The sequence below is a fragment of the Fulmarus glacialis genome, unplaced genomic scaffold, assembly GCF_000690835.1.
Source record: "Fulmarus glacialis isolate BGI_N327 unplaced genomic scaffold, ASM69083v1 scaffold49587, whole genome shotgun sequence".
NCBI classification, from domain to species: Eukaryota; Metazoa; Chordata; class Aves; order Procellariiformes; family Procellariidae; genus Fulmarus; species Fulmarus glacialis.
The window spans coordinates 1-16519 of NW_009222409.1; the positions used below are offsets into that span (position 1 = coordinate 1).

The 16519-nt window shown below is 35.8% G+C and overlaps 1 protein-coding gene across 1 annotated transcript; it reads left to right on the top strand.

Annotated features, from left to right (window-relative positions):
• Positions 1-873: 873 nt before the first annotated feature.
• NAA35 (N(alpha)-acetyltransferase 35, NatC auxiliary subunit) lies at positions 874-16199 on the top strand (the record flags this gene model as incomplete). Its single annotated transcript, XM_009581425.1, has 15 exons — positions 874-1009; positions 2092-2125; positions 3600-3714; positions 4813-4887; positions 6136-6303; positions 7144-7210; positions 7918-7961; positions 8561-8611; positions 9441-9524; positions 11298-11412; positions 11906-12084; positions 13207-13266; positions 14423-14529; positions 14754-14820; positions 16101-16199. Coding segments are annotated over exons 1-15 (1389 nt in total), but the record flags the coding sequence as incomplete, so codon positions are not given.
• Between the last annotated feature and the right edge of the window lie 320 nt (positions 16200-16519).

A 16519-nucleotide genomic window follows, 5' to 3' on the forward strand; every position in this document is an offset into this window, starting at 1 on the left:
CCCCCCGCCCCTTTGTTTTTGTTAATTGCTGATGCCTGGGAGGCCTCATGTCACGGGGGCCTTTGTTTAAAGCTTCCGTGGCGGCTTTGATAAAGCTGTTTAGAACTCGCCGGGCTCGTAGGTGTCTCTTGCAAGATCTCCGACTTGATAAGGGGAGATTTAGCATTGCTGATACCTCAAAGACAGACTGACTGGCAAAACATAAAATTCTTCAGGGCTGACCCGCGTATCGTGAGATTGCGAAAGCACAAAACCAGTTCGAAATAACTAGTCGGTGAAGTTTAAAAATTATATTCCAGTCTGAAGTTGCTTAACATTGCTTTGGTAATCTTGATATTACTTTCTGCTGAAGAAGTCAGGCGAAATACGCCCATTTTTACAAATTTGTTTGGATACACTTTGTATGAATAACAAACTTGTGTGTGGTCAGTTTTACAGTTCCCTCTTTTTAATTCCTTTCACAGAGCAGTGGGAGGGCATGCGTATTTCTAATAGTGTAAAACAACAACAAAAAATCTGTGATATCTACCTCTGCTGTAAGAGAGGATTTCTTGACATTGTTTCCTGTTTTATTTCCAGTTTGTCAGTACACACTTTATTATGGCTCTGTACTGCTAAAATGTCCTTGTTTTTTGAGGTTTCGTAGCATACAAGCTAGTTGTAGAGAAACAGTGAATAAGACAACATTTTTTTAAAAGAATTTTTATTAATAAGTTTTTTGGGCTGATTTTATGTAATGGTAGCTGTTTAAATGAAATCAGGTTAGTTAGTCTCCCTTTCTCACCTGATTCTTGAAAAGCAAAAAAAAACTACTCCCATGAAGCACGTTCTCTAATTTGTGCGTAATGTGCAGTGTCTCTGATATGGATTTAAAGGTGCAGTATCATGGTTATGAAAGCTTCGGTAGAAGATGATGATTCAGGATGGGAACTCGGTATGCCTGACAAGATGGAAAAGAGTAACACAAGCTGGATAGATATAACCCAGGATTTTGAAGAAGCTTGTAGAGGTGAGTTGTACTACTTGTGTTCTCAGAAAACTTGGAATCCTTTGGAGGACTAAGCGTAGTTGTTTGAGTTTTTTAAGCAATAGTTTGACACGAGTTCAAGCTCCAGATGAATGGACTACATTGATTCTGTGTTCCCCTGTGTTTAACTTACTGTAAGGTTGGAAATACCAGAAGAACCTCACCTTGCTTCCTCTTCCAGATTACGTAAATATCTTTTTTAAGTCATGCTTTTTCATCTTAGGCATTTTTGCACCTGTTTTTTTTTCTTTGTGAAGATTTCTTCCTATATGTCTTCTGCCAAATGGAAACCTCATTCATCCGTGCAGAATCAAAACTCTGTTTTTCCCTGTACATTTTTGGATCTATAGGGTCCAATGATTTATTCATTTAATTGGTCAGTGCATCGTTTTTCATCTTTGAAAGAAGGCTGAGCTTCTGAGGAGATGCAGTGCATCCCAGTCACGGGGAAGCAGTTGCTTCCATTTAAACGGTGTCTTTATTGCTATTAGATATTAGTCCTAGTTTACCATGACAGCGACTTTGTTTTTTCAACTGATTTGATGATGACATTGGGGAAAAATAAATCTAAAACTGCAACTTACCACACACAATATTACATAATGATAAACACAATTTCCTTATGCCGTCAAATAATTCTCTCATATTAGTTATACACTATTTGTATCAAATACATCTAAAGGCTTCATTAAAAATAATGAGGAAAAGCAAGCCTTTTAGTAAAATCCCCTGGAAAAGATTAGACATCTGCATAAAGGAGCACAGAAAACTGCTGTCCTGTGTTTTAGGCTCTTCAGATGCTACTATTTGGTAATTCTAAAACCCCATTAACTGTTGGAATAACAGAGAGGGATGAGGAAAGACTGTGAAAAACTGGGGGGTTTTAGCCTTTCAATCTTGAAAGTGCTTTGTAAGTAAAAGCAGATGAAGGTGGAGTAGAAATGTCTGCTTCCCACACCTTGTTCTCTCTTAGCGTAAGACAGTGGGTGAGTGACAAGACTATCCTGGAAAAGTTGCGCTAGAAGGATGGTTGTAATTATTTATCCTGTTCTGTTCCTTTGTAGAACTGAAGTTAGGAGAACTGCTTCATGACAAGCTGTAAGTATGCCTGTGGGATAGTTAAGGTTTTTAGGTAGGATTAGTGCAAATGTGTTAGTGCTTACTAATAAGCAAGTCATGCAATATCAGCTAAGCTTTTTTAAACTTTTACTTTAAGTAAAATAGTCAAAGTATTCAGAATATCATTTGTCCTCAGCAGTATGTATATGATGCACCTGTACAAATGCTGAACATTTCTCATGATGCCAGTATAACATTACATTTTCCATTAATCAGTGTAGTTTAGAAGTTTATAGCACATTTTATGGTCAGCGGTGTTGACAATACTGAACTATTTTGTGTGGACATGCTTTTATAAAAAAATGCCAGAAAGACTTCGAGATTTTAAATTTGGTTGCCTCAAATGTCACTTACAAATTTAGGATAAACAATCCATGTGCTTTAACATAACTCTTAAATTACTTGCTAAAACAGAAACTGAGTGCTTTACAGATTAAGAAAAAATATATTTAAAAAAAAAAGCATGTGCTAAAATTTTGCTGAATTCATTAAAGAATGACATGAGATTAAAATATTTTAAAGATAAAAGTAGCCATACAAGTCTGTTCACTTGCATAAAGCAAAAAGTGCTTATTTAAGACTAATAGCTCAGAAAACAGAAGCACACTAAATGCAAACCTGCTTAAAAACGTGTGCAAGGATGTCACCAAGTAGTTACTCAGTCGAAACAAAGAACATTTTTGAGGTATAATTTTATACATAAGAGCATTTCAGAGCAAATACGCTTTTCAGAATTAGAACATGGCACATGTAATAACCTTTTTTATATAATAAAGGCTTGTGCAGCAGTTTTGATGATTATCATATGTACCAAAGGTGAGGCATTATATCTGTTCTTCTGTAGGCTAGTGTTCACTGGGGTGGTTCTCCTGCAAGCTTTTGTGCCCAGACTGCAAGAGATCGATTGTCACATGCTGGGGGTTTTTTTGTATCAGTTTTTTTAACATGCCCATTTTAAACAAAGTTGGTATATTCAATGTATATTATTGTCGATCTGTGTCATGTATATTGCCATTAGTTTGTGGGGGACATATCTTACTTGGGTTTTTGGATGTAGCATGATAAAAACCAGCTTGTTCAGTTAATAGCAGTTTATTATGATATGTGGTCTTCAAAAAGATGCTATGTCATTATCAGGTGTATAGAAACAAGTGTACATAGATTTAGTGTAATGGTATATTTGGCTCAGGAGTGTTCCTCAGCTTTAAAAAAAAGCTGAGAGTTTTCTTTTACTTTTAGGCATCTATTTTCATTCTTACTTGTTGAGAGATCTTCAAATTCCTGAAAACCATGATCTAAAGATCAGTGGTAATGTTCACATACCTTGCCTCATTGTCTGTAATCAGAATACAGTGTACTCAGTTTGTCATCGTATGTTCTCTTACATTGGTTTGTGAAGACTGTTTTGTATAAAATAATTACATTCAGAGCATTTTTTTATTGGTGTTCTTAGTTTTGGTCTTTTTGAAGCCATGTCTGCCATTGAAATGATGGATCCCAAGATGGATGCTGGTATGATTGGAAATCAAGTTAATAGAAAGGTTCTTAACTTTGAGCAAGCAATTAAGGTTCGTGGGACTTTCCTGGTTTTGCCTACACTGACTGTAAAAGTATGATACAGTTTTATCAAATTGCAGTTAAGCATAATTAATGTTTTCAATCTTTACTTACAATTGATTTTTTCTTTTTTATTTTGGATAGTTAAGTAAAAAAGAGCTTGTGATGTTTACCTTTTTTGTTACCTACATTATCACAATGATGCTAACTCTTCCAGTGAAAAGTACCGTGAAATTGTTAGGTATTCATACATCAAATAAATAAATTTCAGAAATGTTTTTGCAAGTCACCCTGTGCTTCCCCAGAATGTGTCTTTTATATGAAGATGTATTGGTTAGTCTCTCTTTAAGCTGAATGGAAACCAGCTTCCTTACAAATTAACAGTTTATGAGACTATCAGTTCATTAGCATTGAACAGAAGCTGGCTAGTTTAACAACATTGACAGTAACGATTAACTTTTGATGCATGGTGAAGATAAATTGATGGAGGGAGGTTGAAAAACTTTCTGTTAGCTTGGAAAAAATAATGCACTCACAGAGGAAAAAATGTTTTTTACCATGGACCTTGTTTTGAAAGGACTAAGAGAACTCTGCGTAAAATACTGGCGAAGTCATGTAGGATGTATGCAGAATTGCATACATTGGACAAATAAAATGGAGGAAGTAGGGTTGCTGCCTTTTTGGTCCTGACCTTGAAGGCAGTAAAACTCTGTACGAGTATCTGCAGTGTAAAAAGCAGTCTTCAAAGAACAGGTCCTGCATATTATTCCTTGTTCAATCATTATTACGATTATACATATTGTTTTGTGATTTAAGTGTTGACAGTTAACTGGTGTTAAACGTATATTGGCTACTCATAAATCAGGAATTTTATTCTAGCTTTCTCTTTGAATAGCTTTATGTTTGAATAGTGTTCAACACGATGGGAAAGCAAAGTTTTTCAGAATTTGAGGCACATTATGAAGCTGATCAATAAAATTAGTGGTATACAAATATTCTGAAGTCTTAACCAAATTGTAATCTCTTTCTCGGCTGTACAAATAATAAGTTGTATGTTGCCTTTAGGCTTCCATAGTCTTTAGGGTTTTTTTCTTTCTTTGTCTTCTAAGGATGGCACCATTAAAATAAAGGATCTCACTTCACCTGAGCTGGTAGGAATAATGGATACGTGTTTTTGTTGTTTGGTAAGCATTTCTCTGCTCTTAATGTTAGATGGTTTTGCTTTCAAAATATAATCCTTTAATCCAGTTTAGAAAAACAAAAAACAGTAGAACGCAAGAAAAAAGATTGACCAAACAGAAAATACATACTTACTATTTTAGTTTCCATTTAGATATTTGCATTGGCTATTATAAGAGGCATAACTTTGATTTTTGGATTTTTTGTTATAGGAAATCGTTATGGAAGAGAACTGGTAGTGTTTTGAATAATGTAAAAAGGTTTTATAATTCAGTTTTTTTAAATGAATGGTATCTGCCTGCTGTATAATGGTATTTGTGTTGGAAAGTGAGTGTACAGTAACCTACAGCCCTCTGTAGCTCATTTCTGTACAGCCAATATTGACTGAGCTCACAGGGGCATTTTGAAGAAAGAAAAGAAAATGTCTAAATCTGTTTCGAAAGGAATTAAGGGAATTATCAATTATTTGTTAATTGTGATTTTTTTTTTTTTCTATGGATATGTCTTAATTTCCTCAGTATATTATTTTCCTCAGTATATGATTTTCAGATACTCTTTAAAATGACATCAGTAAAGTACTTTGGTTTTTAAAACAACATTTCAAATTAGTTTAGTACAAAAAGACATGTAAAGATAATTGTATATTTGATACGGTGTAATTCCCTCCCCTTTCCCCCCCGTCAAATACTGGCTTTTTTTTTAAAAGGGACAGTGATCATATTAGAAATCTGATCCTACTGTGTTTTATGCTATTTCAAGATAGAAATAAGGTTTTAAATTACTGAAGCTTTCTCTGCAGCTTAAAGCAGCATGAAAGTAGTAAAGAAAAGGGATCGTGAAAAGAAGCCAGAAGTTGTAGAAGAGAACATGTAGAATATTGCTGAATTGTTTCATAGCCACTTGCATTTTTCATTCTGTATTTACACAGAGGAAGCTTATAAATCTGATGTTCTCTTAACTTAATGTCATGTCTAAGTCACAGCGATCAGAGCTGAACTTTATGCAAGAGGTTTATCCAACACCAGAATTTGATAGTATTTAGAGTTTAGTAACTGACTGCCTGCCACAGCCAGCAGATGGACAAAGGTTAAAGGTTGAGAGACCTTCTTTTGCCCTTTTTGCTAGATGGAAGGTTGCCATGAGAGGGACTTCCTTAATGACTCACTGAAGCACAGCAAGATGGAAAAAGAATGGAGATACAAAAATGAGGCCTTGGCTGTCATGAGTAAAACATTTAATTTTCTTTTCCCTAGATAACATGGTTAGAGGGACATTCCTTGGCACAGACGGTATTCACTTGCCTTTATATTCACAATCCAGACTTCATAGAAGATCCTGCTATGAAGGCTTTTGCTCTAGGGATCCTAAAAATCTGTGATATTGCCAGAGAAAAGGTTAACAAAGCAGCTGTTTTTGAGGAGGTATGTGTTTCAGTATCTCCTATGGTTAAATATGTAACATTATATGTATGCTCTGTAACGCAAATAAAACAGTATATTAGAGAAATTTATTACTGTTTGATTCGAGGATACTGTAGGAGCAGCAGTTCATCCTCCTTGTATTAGATTAAGTACTAGACTTGATCTCTTTGAAAGGCAGTTTTCTTCAACGAAGATGTGGCATGCTCTTTTCCATATTTTGCTTGAGTATTGGAGTCACATAAATATTTTACTCAAATAGCAATGCAAGTCTTGTGGCTAACCATTTTAAATCAGTTTTACTTGTGGTTTTCTTCCTGTTTAATTTTTTTTTTCTACTTTAGATAACCATGATTCTCTTTTGTCTGAAATGTCCATCTAGCAATGGAATCAGAGTCTAGTTTTCTGTGCTCAGAGCAATTTTTGTTTCCTCTGAGCTTGGACAAGTCACTTCTTTCTTACTATATCTAAAATTGATTAAAAAGTACTTTGCATCCATAGTTCTGGTAAGATTTTGATAAGGTGGCACTTGATGAAAAATATGAAGGGCATACTGCTATTAAGGATTTATGCAGAAAATAATTACCCCAAGCTGGATTTGGGAAGGAAAGTCACCCACACCATGGGTATATTCAGTTGTGCAGAATAAAACTGGACTTTTATACTTGGTATAGTTAAACAAAAACACCCCAAAACAAAAAAAAAAAACAACAAAACACAACAAGAAAACAACCCCAAAAAACCCAAAGCAAACAAAAAGAAAACCCCAAACCCCAGCTTGAAAATGTAACTACTAGTGTTTATATTTCACTACATATTGCTTATTTGATTTTTATTTTTTAGGAAGATTTTCAGTCAATGACTTACGGATTTAAAATGGCCAACAGTGTGACAGATCTTAGAGTTACAGGTACAGTTTGTGCTTTCTGTGTATCTGCCCATCAGTCTCTTTCTCATTTGAGCATGTTGGTTACTCTCAGCCAAACCTAATGAATTGGTAGGAATCTCAGATGTTAAGTTTTTTTGATTAGTCTTGTGAAAATTGGTGGCTTGTTAAAAAGAGAGATCGAACTATTTTTCCTTGAAGAAAAGGTTCAGCTGTTTATTTGTTAAATGCCTGAGAAACAGAAGAAGTGCTTTTAGATGTGCCAACCAAATGTGTAGGCATGAGCTTACCTAGGTCTGAGAGATACAAACCATTGCAAAGTGCACTGCTTGAATTCTGCTTCTCTGCTTGTTGTGTTCTAAACACATTGCTTTTGAGGAGAAAGCAATTTCGTAGTTCTAAAGCTATGAACACATATGTTATTAGGTACATACATAAATATGTATGTTAGCCTTTTGATGCACTATTTTTCATACATACTTGAGCTTTCCATTGTTTTATTTTGAGAAAATTTGTAAACACTTTAGCTTTGGATCAGTCAGTCTGTACTCTGATTTATCTGTTGTTGCATCCCCACCATCCCTCACAAGACTGTTTTTTGTCTAGTCTTTGGCTAATGGGTATGTAAAGCACTTCAAAACTTGATTTCCCCTCAAAACTTTTTTCCCCTGAGTGGTGTAGGTGTACCTAGGAATGCTTCTCAGCTTTTAATTGTACTGTGAATTTTCCAGGTATGCTAAAAGATGTAGAAGATGACATGCAAAGACGAGTGAAGGTATTTTTCTCACATTTTTCTTGTCAATTATACTTCAAGTGTACCTAACATAGGTTTGGGGGAGGGAGTTGGATTATGAAGAATGCGGCGGTTTTGTGTCGTTAAATGGTGGGGTTTTTTTGAAGAACTGCCATAATGGTTTGTGTAAGATGCTGGTAGTTTGCCTTCTAGCTAAAGACAGTGAAGTCTTCAGACTTTTCTAAACTCTTTTAATAGTTGCTGCACCTAGTAATAGGTGGAATCATGATGTAGAAGGTAACACTGGGCTGGGGCACAGAAAGTATGTATTTAACTTCTGGCTCTTAAGCAGATATACTATGTGATGTTAAAGAAGCCACTTAATCTTCCTTTACCACAGTTTACAGTATAAGATGTTCATACAATTTCCCTACCTATTTGCAGAGTGGACTGAATAGGTCTCATTACTGTAGGAGAGTCTTGGATCATTTAAGTACCTAGATTATATATTAGGAGATTTTGAACGTGATAACTGATTTTTAGGGTTAACAGATGGATGTTCTGGAGAGGGTAAAGGGGTTTTATCAGTAGCTTCCCTTTGCAATTTTTAATAAATTATTTGAAATTCCTTTCCCTTCTAGAGCACTCGAAGTCGACAAGGAGAAGAGAGAGATCCAGAAGTTGAACTTGAAGTAATGAATTGTTTACTTTTTTCCTGGATTTCATGGATTAGTACAGCATTACTTTAATCAGTAGTTACCAGCTTGTGAGAAATGTGTGTCATCGATGTTGCTACTACTGTCATCTCTGAGCTGCTCTAAACATGGCCCTGAGCAAATCCCAAGCAGGTAGGCTTTTATGCTCTGAAGGGCTAGAGTTCTGGATCAATCCCAACGGCAGAATAGTGATGCTGCTGCAATGCTGCTGTTTGTGCACCTACCTCTCAAGAAAAAGCCATCAGCAAAGTAGGTGGTCTTCTCTATCCTGTACCTTCTTCCCTCAGTTCCTTTGCAGCAGCTTTTACTGCTGCTGGCAGCCTTACGGTCAAGGGAGAAAGTAGGAAGAGAAGGTGAAAGCAGGGAGCTCCTTCCAGAAGAAGTGACAATTGGTGTAGTTGGTGTGGTTTATTTAGAAGGATGTGGGTTTCCTTTCCCAGTAATGTTATTTTCTTCAGAAATTACTTTTAACATAGATCTCTAGCAAAAAGGAGAGAAAATCAGTTTAATAATTTGTGGTTGCTTACTTAAGCTGAGATTTGAATGGCATTTGCGTAGGAGATAGCTATACAGCCAGTGGTTGTGCTTTACCTGAGGTATCTTAGTATTTTTTGTGTTAGTGTGCTTTTCTGACAGCAATATAGATTTCTTCTATAAATTCTGTAACTTTTCTTCAGAAGCATACTCAATACTGTATTTTTAAGACTAGAGAGCATACTTCAATCAATCTATAAAAATTTTTTTTAATAAGTTCCAGGATTTAATGCGTATTGCTTAGTAATTTGCAGTATGTTTTTTATTACAGCATCAACAGTGTTTAGCTGTGTTCAGCAGAGTCAAGTTTACCCGGGTACTACTGACTGTTCTGATAGCATTTACCAAAAAAGAGGTACGTTCATTTGGTGTTTCTGTGTTTGCATTGTGATCCTGTGAAATACTAGGTTTTTTCATTCTCTAAGGTCAAGCAATTATTCTGTAGATTCTGTAGATTTGAATTGATGTTGCTGCAGGTAAAGGGTTGGATAAGGCCTTACAGTAGCAACCATTCAGTGTTTGTTCATTTTTAAAGAAAACGTAGGGAAGGCTAGTAACTGATATGATTATGGCCTTGCACAGAAACAGAATATTCATTCTAGAACACTTAAAGAATAATATTTATGGGTTTTGGAATACTCTTTTCACACACATGAGCAAAACTTTTCTTTTTTGAGTTCAGTCCCCTTCTGTGGAGTTACCTGACATTGGGCAGTGTTTTGTCCATCTCTAGGGAATTGTTAGTTTTTCCTTCCATGTGGTATTGAATTTGTATCTAGACTACTTTGGTCTGAGAAAAGGAATATAACAACTTTCCATGCAATTTGCCTCCTTTTTTGAACATAATTGTTTGGGCGGGGGGGAGGAACTGAGTGTTTTAGAGCAAAGGGGTACAATCACGTGTCACGTAAGACAAAGCTTTTTGTTTGAAGAGCTTTTTCTTTATACAAAGATAAATACCTGTGTGTTGCTTATTGTTACTTCCATTTTCATAAAGAAACAAACAAGTTTCTTGCTTAAGTGGCATGGAGTCTCTCCCACATATTTTGCTGTTGGAGCAGCTACATAACGTTCGGAAGATCTCGATTAAATTGAAAGTCAGGTGCAAGTATCATTGATAGATATCATTGTTGAGGAAAAAGTGATTGAGTGGTTGAGAACAATTGCATTCTGATTATAACCATTCGTTATATCAGAAAAGAAACCAACATAGAAGTGATCTACACTGATGTACAACCAAATTCTGTCTGTGTTAATTACTACGAGGTAATGATCTGTGCAAAATCAGATTATCTTAGTGTTGCTAAAGTCTGATTACTTAAAGTATAAGTTATTTACGTCATGGACTACTTTGATTTGAATTAGATCTGCTTAACAACTTATTTTAGTAGATTTGTGGATGCTATAATACGTGAACATACATTCTGCAGAGCTACAGATCTTGTTCAGTTTCTTTACATCTTCAAGTTTCAATTTGAATTGAGATTTGAAATATTTGAAGTTCCATCAGGGACTGTTAGTCTAGTACTTTTAAAACAAGATTTCAGTTTTTACAGAGAGCTATTTTAAATGGTACCCAGTTTGCTAACAGATTTGGATTCATAGGACGTCAGAAAATTCAGCATGTAAGCAGATCATGAATCAAGATTCTAATGGACATCTGATATCTTCTAATGCTATATAGTGATTTCGCTTCAGTTGATACGTTGTGTTTTGTCCATATTCTCAAAAATTCTGCATTTTCTAATGATAGGAGATTTTTTTCCTCTTTGCAGTTTGTAGTTCTGCTTCATTTGCCAGAAGAGTGTTGTGGGGGGTTTCCCCCTCCCTCAATTCTTCAAAATCAGAAGTTGAGGACTTGCATGTAGTGTATACGAAACTTTCAGTTGTAATTATTGTTAAGGCTTTTCTTATACTGCAAAAAAATACAATACTAAATGTATGTATAGATATGTAAAATATAAAGAACACTTTACTGCACAAAAATCTGTTGGGCTTTTTTTTTTTCAGAACTGGTTGTGTACAAACGTTAGAATCCTAATATCATTCTTTTTTCTGATACTAACGTTAATTCTATAGTCAAAATAATGTTGGTTCATGATGTGAATAACTGTTACCTGCCTTTCAGACAAGTGCAGTTGCAGAAGCTCAGAAGCTAATGACTCAGGCAGCTGACTTGCTTTCTGCTATCCACAATTCATTGCATCATGGTATCCAGGCACAGAATGATACCACTAAAGGAGGTATGCACCAAATTTTACCATTTTTTTCCTTTCTTAAATATGCTGTCTTGATAAAATTTAATATCTATGTGTATTTTAAAAAAAAAATCACTATTTACTTCAACCTAATAATACTCGTTATACAAATTGTTACAGATTTGCATTGTTTGATCTTAATTTTATTTCACTAAATGATGGTTCTCCTGAAATCAATACTGTCACTTCAAAGCCAGAGATAATGTGAACTTTTGATTAAGTGCATTGCACAGTGTATATGCCGTTTTAAAATAGGGAACACCACCACACTGTCTGTACAGGTATATGCTGAGGTGTTAAGGGTTGGGTTTTTTTGAATAGTAATCATTGTCTCAGGTGGGTAGTTAGTGTCTCTGTAAGTGAATTGTCAGTTAAAAAGTTAATTTTGTGTTATACTTGCAAGTTTGAAGTGTGTTCTGAAAACATAGCTTATATGCAGCTTTTCTCTCTCTTTCTCTCTTCCTCCCTCCTTCACTAGATCATCCTATTATGATGGGCTTTGAGCCCCTTGTTAATCAGAGATTGCTGCCACCAACTTTCCCTCGATATGCAAAAATAATTAAAAGGGAAGAAATGGTCAATTATTTTTCCAAACTAATAGACCGAATAAAAACTGTATGTGAAGTAGTCAACTTAACTAACTTGCACTGTATACTGGTAAGCGTGAATATTTGTTATTTATAGCCAAACATAAGATCTTAAAATGTTACTTGCAAAAAATCATTCCGTACGTGCGTGCTGTTGCTCACTGGATTAAAAACTGAGCTGTATGTATAAATCTTCTGGTGTTTCCCATTGCTGTGTACAATTTCAAAATTTGCCATCTTTCCTGATACTTAATATTTTTCTTTTTTTGACAAAGACCTTTTCTCCTTTCACACCTCCCGTTTTTCCCATAATCTGTTAAACAATTATGCATGTTAGTGGCGGAGCACAAGCAAGTTAATTTCCTTGTAACTCTTTCTTTGGTTGAAGAGTTGCATTTGCAGTAGCAGAACATAATTCCTTGCTATATTCCTGATTTTTTTCAGATTCAGTAAGCAGTATTCTGCATATGTGCCTACAACACAAGAGAGCACTTAATACATGTTTGTTTAAGCATGTAATTCCCTGAATAGGCCTAAAGTTAAGCACCTGCTAATGTTCTTTGCCAAATAAGTGATGTTATTCTCAGTTACTGCCTACATTTATTAGAAGACAGTTAAATGTTTGAAATACTTTTTACCATACACGCATTCACAGACTGAGAAAAGAGCCACAGTTAAATCAGTTCGAAGGTCAAGCAAAAATCTTGTCTTCCTGGTTCCTGTTAAATTAATTAAAGCAGTGTTTGCATGAAGCATCTGGTACCAATTAAACATTGCAGTTCTGTTACATACCTGGTTCAGTTATGTTGTGATCTTAATGGTTTCACACATCTTTTTTCTATACTATCATCCTTCTAATTGTTGCATCTGAAGAAGAAAATTCAGAAACCTTTTGTTCTGTTAAGTAACAAGTAATTGCAGAAAAAAATAGATTTTAGCATCATAATATGTTCTGATTTGTTCAAATTATTCATGCTTGCTTTCTTATAATTTGTATAAGCTATGCTATGTGTATGTCTGAGCGTGTATACAAAATATAGTTGTATTTACACAATTGTATCTCTATGTGTATATATAAAAATGCAAATGCATGTGTGTGTATAAAAATGTAAATATGTGTGTACATGTGTGTATATATGTAAAAACTGGCATATTAACCTGAATTGTCTTTTTTTTCCTAAACGTAAATTAGGATTTTTTCTGTGAGTTTAGTGAGCAATCACCATGTGTTCTTTCAAGGTCCCTGTTACAGGTAGGTCCTAATCTGTGTCTTTAAGTAAAATACTTCTGCATTCATTATAAATATGGATTCATCTTCTTGTTTCAAATATTTAAATTATTTGCATATCACTTAATAATATACAAGCAGTAAAAAATTTTTTGGAGGCTTATGTTCTAATACAATTTTTTAAAACATTTTAAAATACTGTTGTTTAGATCATGTTAGTGCATGCTAATTAAAACACAAAGTGTTAAAATTTTTTCTCTGCCATAAAGCTGGACCTGTACACTCATTTTTGTGCTGTTCTCCATGTGCTGTCTCAGTTTGGGGGTGGTGTTTGTGTTCATCCTCCCTGTTTGGTCTGAATTTCACATATAGACTGCCTCTGTTGCTACAACAGTAAAACTGATGGCTGGGCCAGAACAGGCTACTACTTTGCTTCTCACTGCTTCACTTACCTTGAAAGTATATTATATATTCCTTAACTCAGAGTAAAATACACTTCCTTATAGGAGGCTTTGATTTGAATAGGGTGTCCCTGAATGTCAGAACTTCTTTCCATTTGATTCCAATTAAACCACATGTAGAACCGATGGAATATAATTATTGGCAAGTAAAATGTTTTCATAGAGCTTGTGTTCCAACTTTCCACTCATGTGTTTGTGCAACAGTCCCTCTGGGTGCCTGACAGCAAAGCTTTTTCTCCAGCTGCTGAAGAACCATGTAGGAAAGAGACACAGCACTCATGGAGGAGAGTGGAAGGAGCATCAGACATGACCAATGAAAGCAGTAGTATCTATATGGATAGCAAAAAGTCCGCATTAATCTGAAGATTTACCTTTACCTGCCTCCAGGGAAACTGCATAACCTATTTTAAGTTAATCTTCAGAAATATCTGTGTGATTAATCATCTTTAAAGTCCAAGAAGTAAAATCACTTTGCATGCACTGTCTTACGCAAGTAATAGAGCTTTATTTTGTGTCATGGGAATATGACAGAAGTGACAGATCTCAGTATGCCCCTATTTCTGAGTCTAACCTTGTACCTAGCTGAACCATTTTAATTCTTAAAGCAATCTTACAAGTTTCTGATGTAATATAGGTTCTGTAAGAGCTTCCTATTAGTAATTTCTAAAGTATTAATTTTAACTTAAAACATGTTTCTGAAAACACATTCTCACTTTCAGACAACTTTTCTGGTAGATAACAAGAAGGTGTTTGGCACTCACCTCATGCAAGACATGGTAAAAGATGCTTTAAGGTCTTTTGTCAGTCCTCCAGTACTTTCTCCAAAGTAAGTGGATCTTAAGTTTACTTGCATGTGTTTACATGTCTGATGAAAAAATATTTCTGCTTACAGAAGCGAGGACAGACATATAAAGAACATACACATTTTGTACATTAGTGCTTATGTATGAAGGAGTCAGTTGCTGCAGTCATGTTTCTTTTTTAATTTTGTGCTACATAGACTTGTGACATTTATAAACATATGTATGTACATGGATATTTCCCTTTTAGGTGTTGTCTTTATAATAATCACCAGGCGAAGGACTACATTGATTCCTTTGTGACACATTGTGTTCGGGTAGGTGTTCATTCCAATTACAGCATGTTTGTATATATATGAGCACTTTCAAGATTTCCTTACGTTTGAAAATGAGACCAGTTTTTTTAGACACCTGACATGAAGGCGAAATTGCAGAAGTTGGCCATCTAAAAATGATAACACTTTTTAAAAAGCCAATATAATTATTGCTGTTTGTTTCCTGTGTTATGCTTCCAGATTTTTCACCAACATTTCACTTTATTAAAAATCTGTGCCTACTACCTCTTTACAGGGTAGTTTCATGTCATGAAAAAAATGCATAGCACTAGTGAAAACAAAATTATCTTTACATTCTGTCTTGTTCAAAAATTTTAAAAATTGTTTTAAAAGATTCAGTTATTGAATGCGGCACAATGAAAATCTAAGAAAATCATAGAATCATTTAGGTTGGAAAAGACCCTTAAGATTGTGGAGTCCAACCATTAACCTAACAGTGCCAAACCCACCACTAAACCACGTCCCTGAGCACCACATCTGCACATCTTTTAAATACCTCCAGGGATGGTGACTCAAACGCTTCCCTGGGCAGCCGGTTCCAATGCTTGACAAACCTTTCGGTGAAGAAATTTTTCCAAATACCGAATCTAAACCTCCCTTGGTGCAACTTGAGGCCATTTCCTCTCATTCTATCACTTGTTACCTGGGAGAAGAGACCAACCCCCACCTCGCTACAACCTCCTTTCAGGTAGTTGTAGAGCGTGATGAGGTCTCCCCTCAGCCTCTTCTCCAGGCTAAACAGCTCCAGTTCCCTCAGCTGCTCCTCATAAGACTTGTGCTCCAGGCCCTTCACCAGCTTCGTTGCCCTTCTCTGGACACGCTCCAGCACCTCAATGTCCTTCTTGTAGTGAGGGGCCCAAAACTGAACACAGTATTCAAGGTGCGGCCTCACCAGTGCCAAGTACAGGGGGACGATCCCTTTCCTAGTTCTGCTGGCCACACTATTTCTGATACAAGCCAGGATGCCATTGGCCTTCTTGGCCACCTGGGCACATGCATTTAGGCATAAGAACTACTTGTTCTGATCAGATTCCTAAAGGATGGTCACTCAATCTCATGTTGACTTGTGTACAGAGAAGTGGGCTCTTGCATCACTCCAGAGAGTTTGCTCGCCTGCTAGCGTGCACTCCGTAGCGAGACTTAAAGAACCCACCTCCTAATATAGATGTATAAAACAGGTGCCTAAAAAGCCATCGTAGTGTACTTCTCCTGTAGTTTCAAAGTTGTGTTGAAAATTCAAACCTATGCCTTGTTTCTTTCAGCCATTCTGTAGTCTGATTCAGATCCATGGACACAATAGAGCTCGTCAGAGAGATAAGCTGGGTCACATTCTTGAGGAATTTGCCACCCTCCAGGATGAGGTAATGTCATAGGCAGCAGGCCAGCAAACTTCTTTCCAGGTATATTCCTACCAGGGTGGAGAATGTGGTATTAGATTCTAGATGAATGAAGCAACTACTCTGTTTGTCCTAAAATCTTTAGGACAAGGATTCTTAAAATGCAGCCCAGGAAGTCTGTAGGATGCATCCAAAGACTTTCTGTTAGATCTGTTGAACAAAAAGGTATTTTTTATGATTAATTTTGTCCTATAAGTAGACTTCAAGGAAACTTGCTGTGATGTCTATAATTTAACGGTAATTCCACTGCTTATAGTCTCTGTCCTGCTTGTAACTGTCAGTCT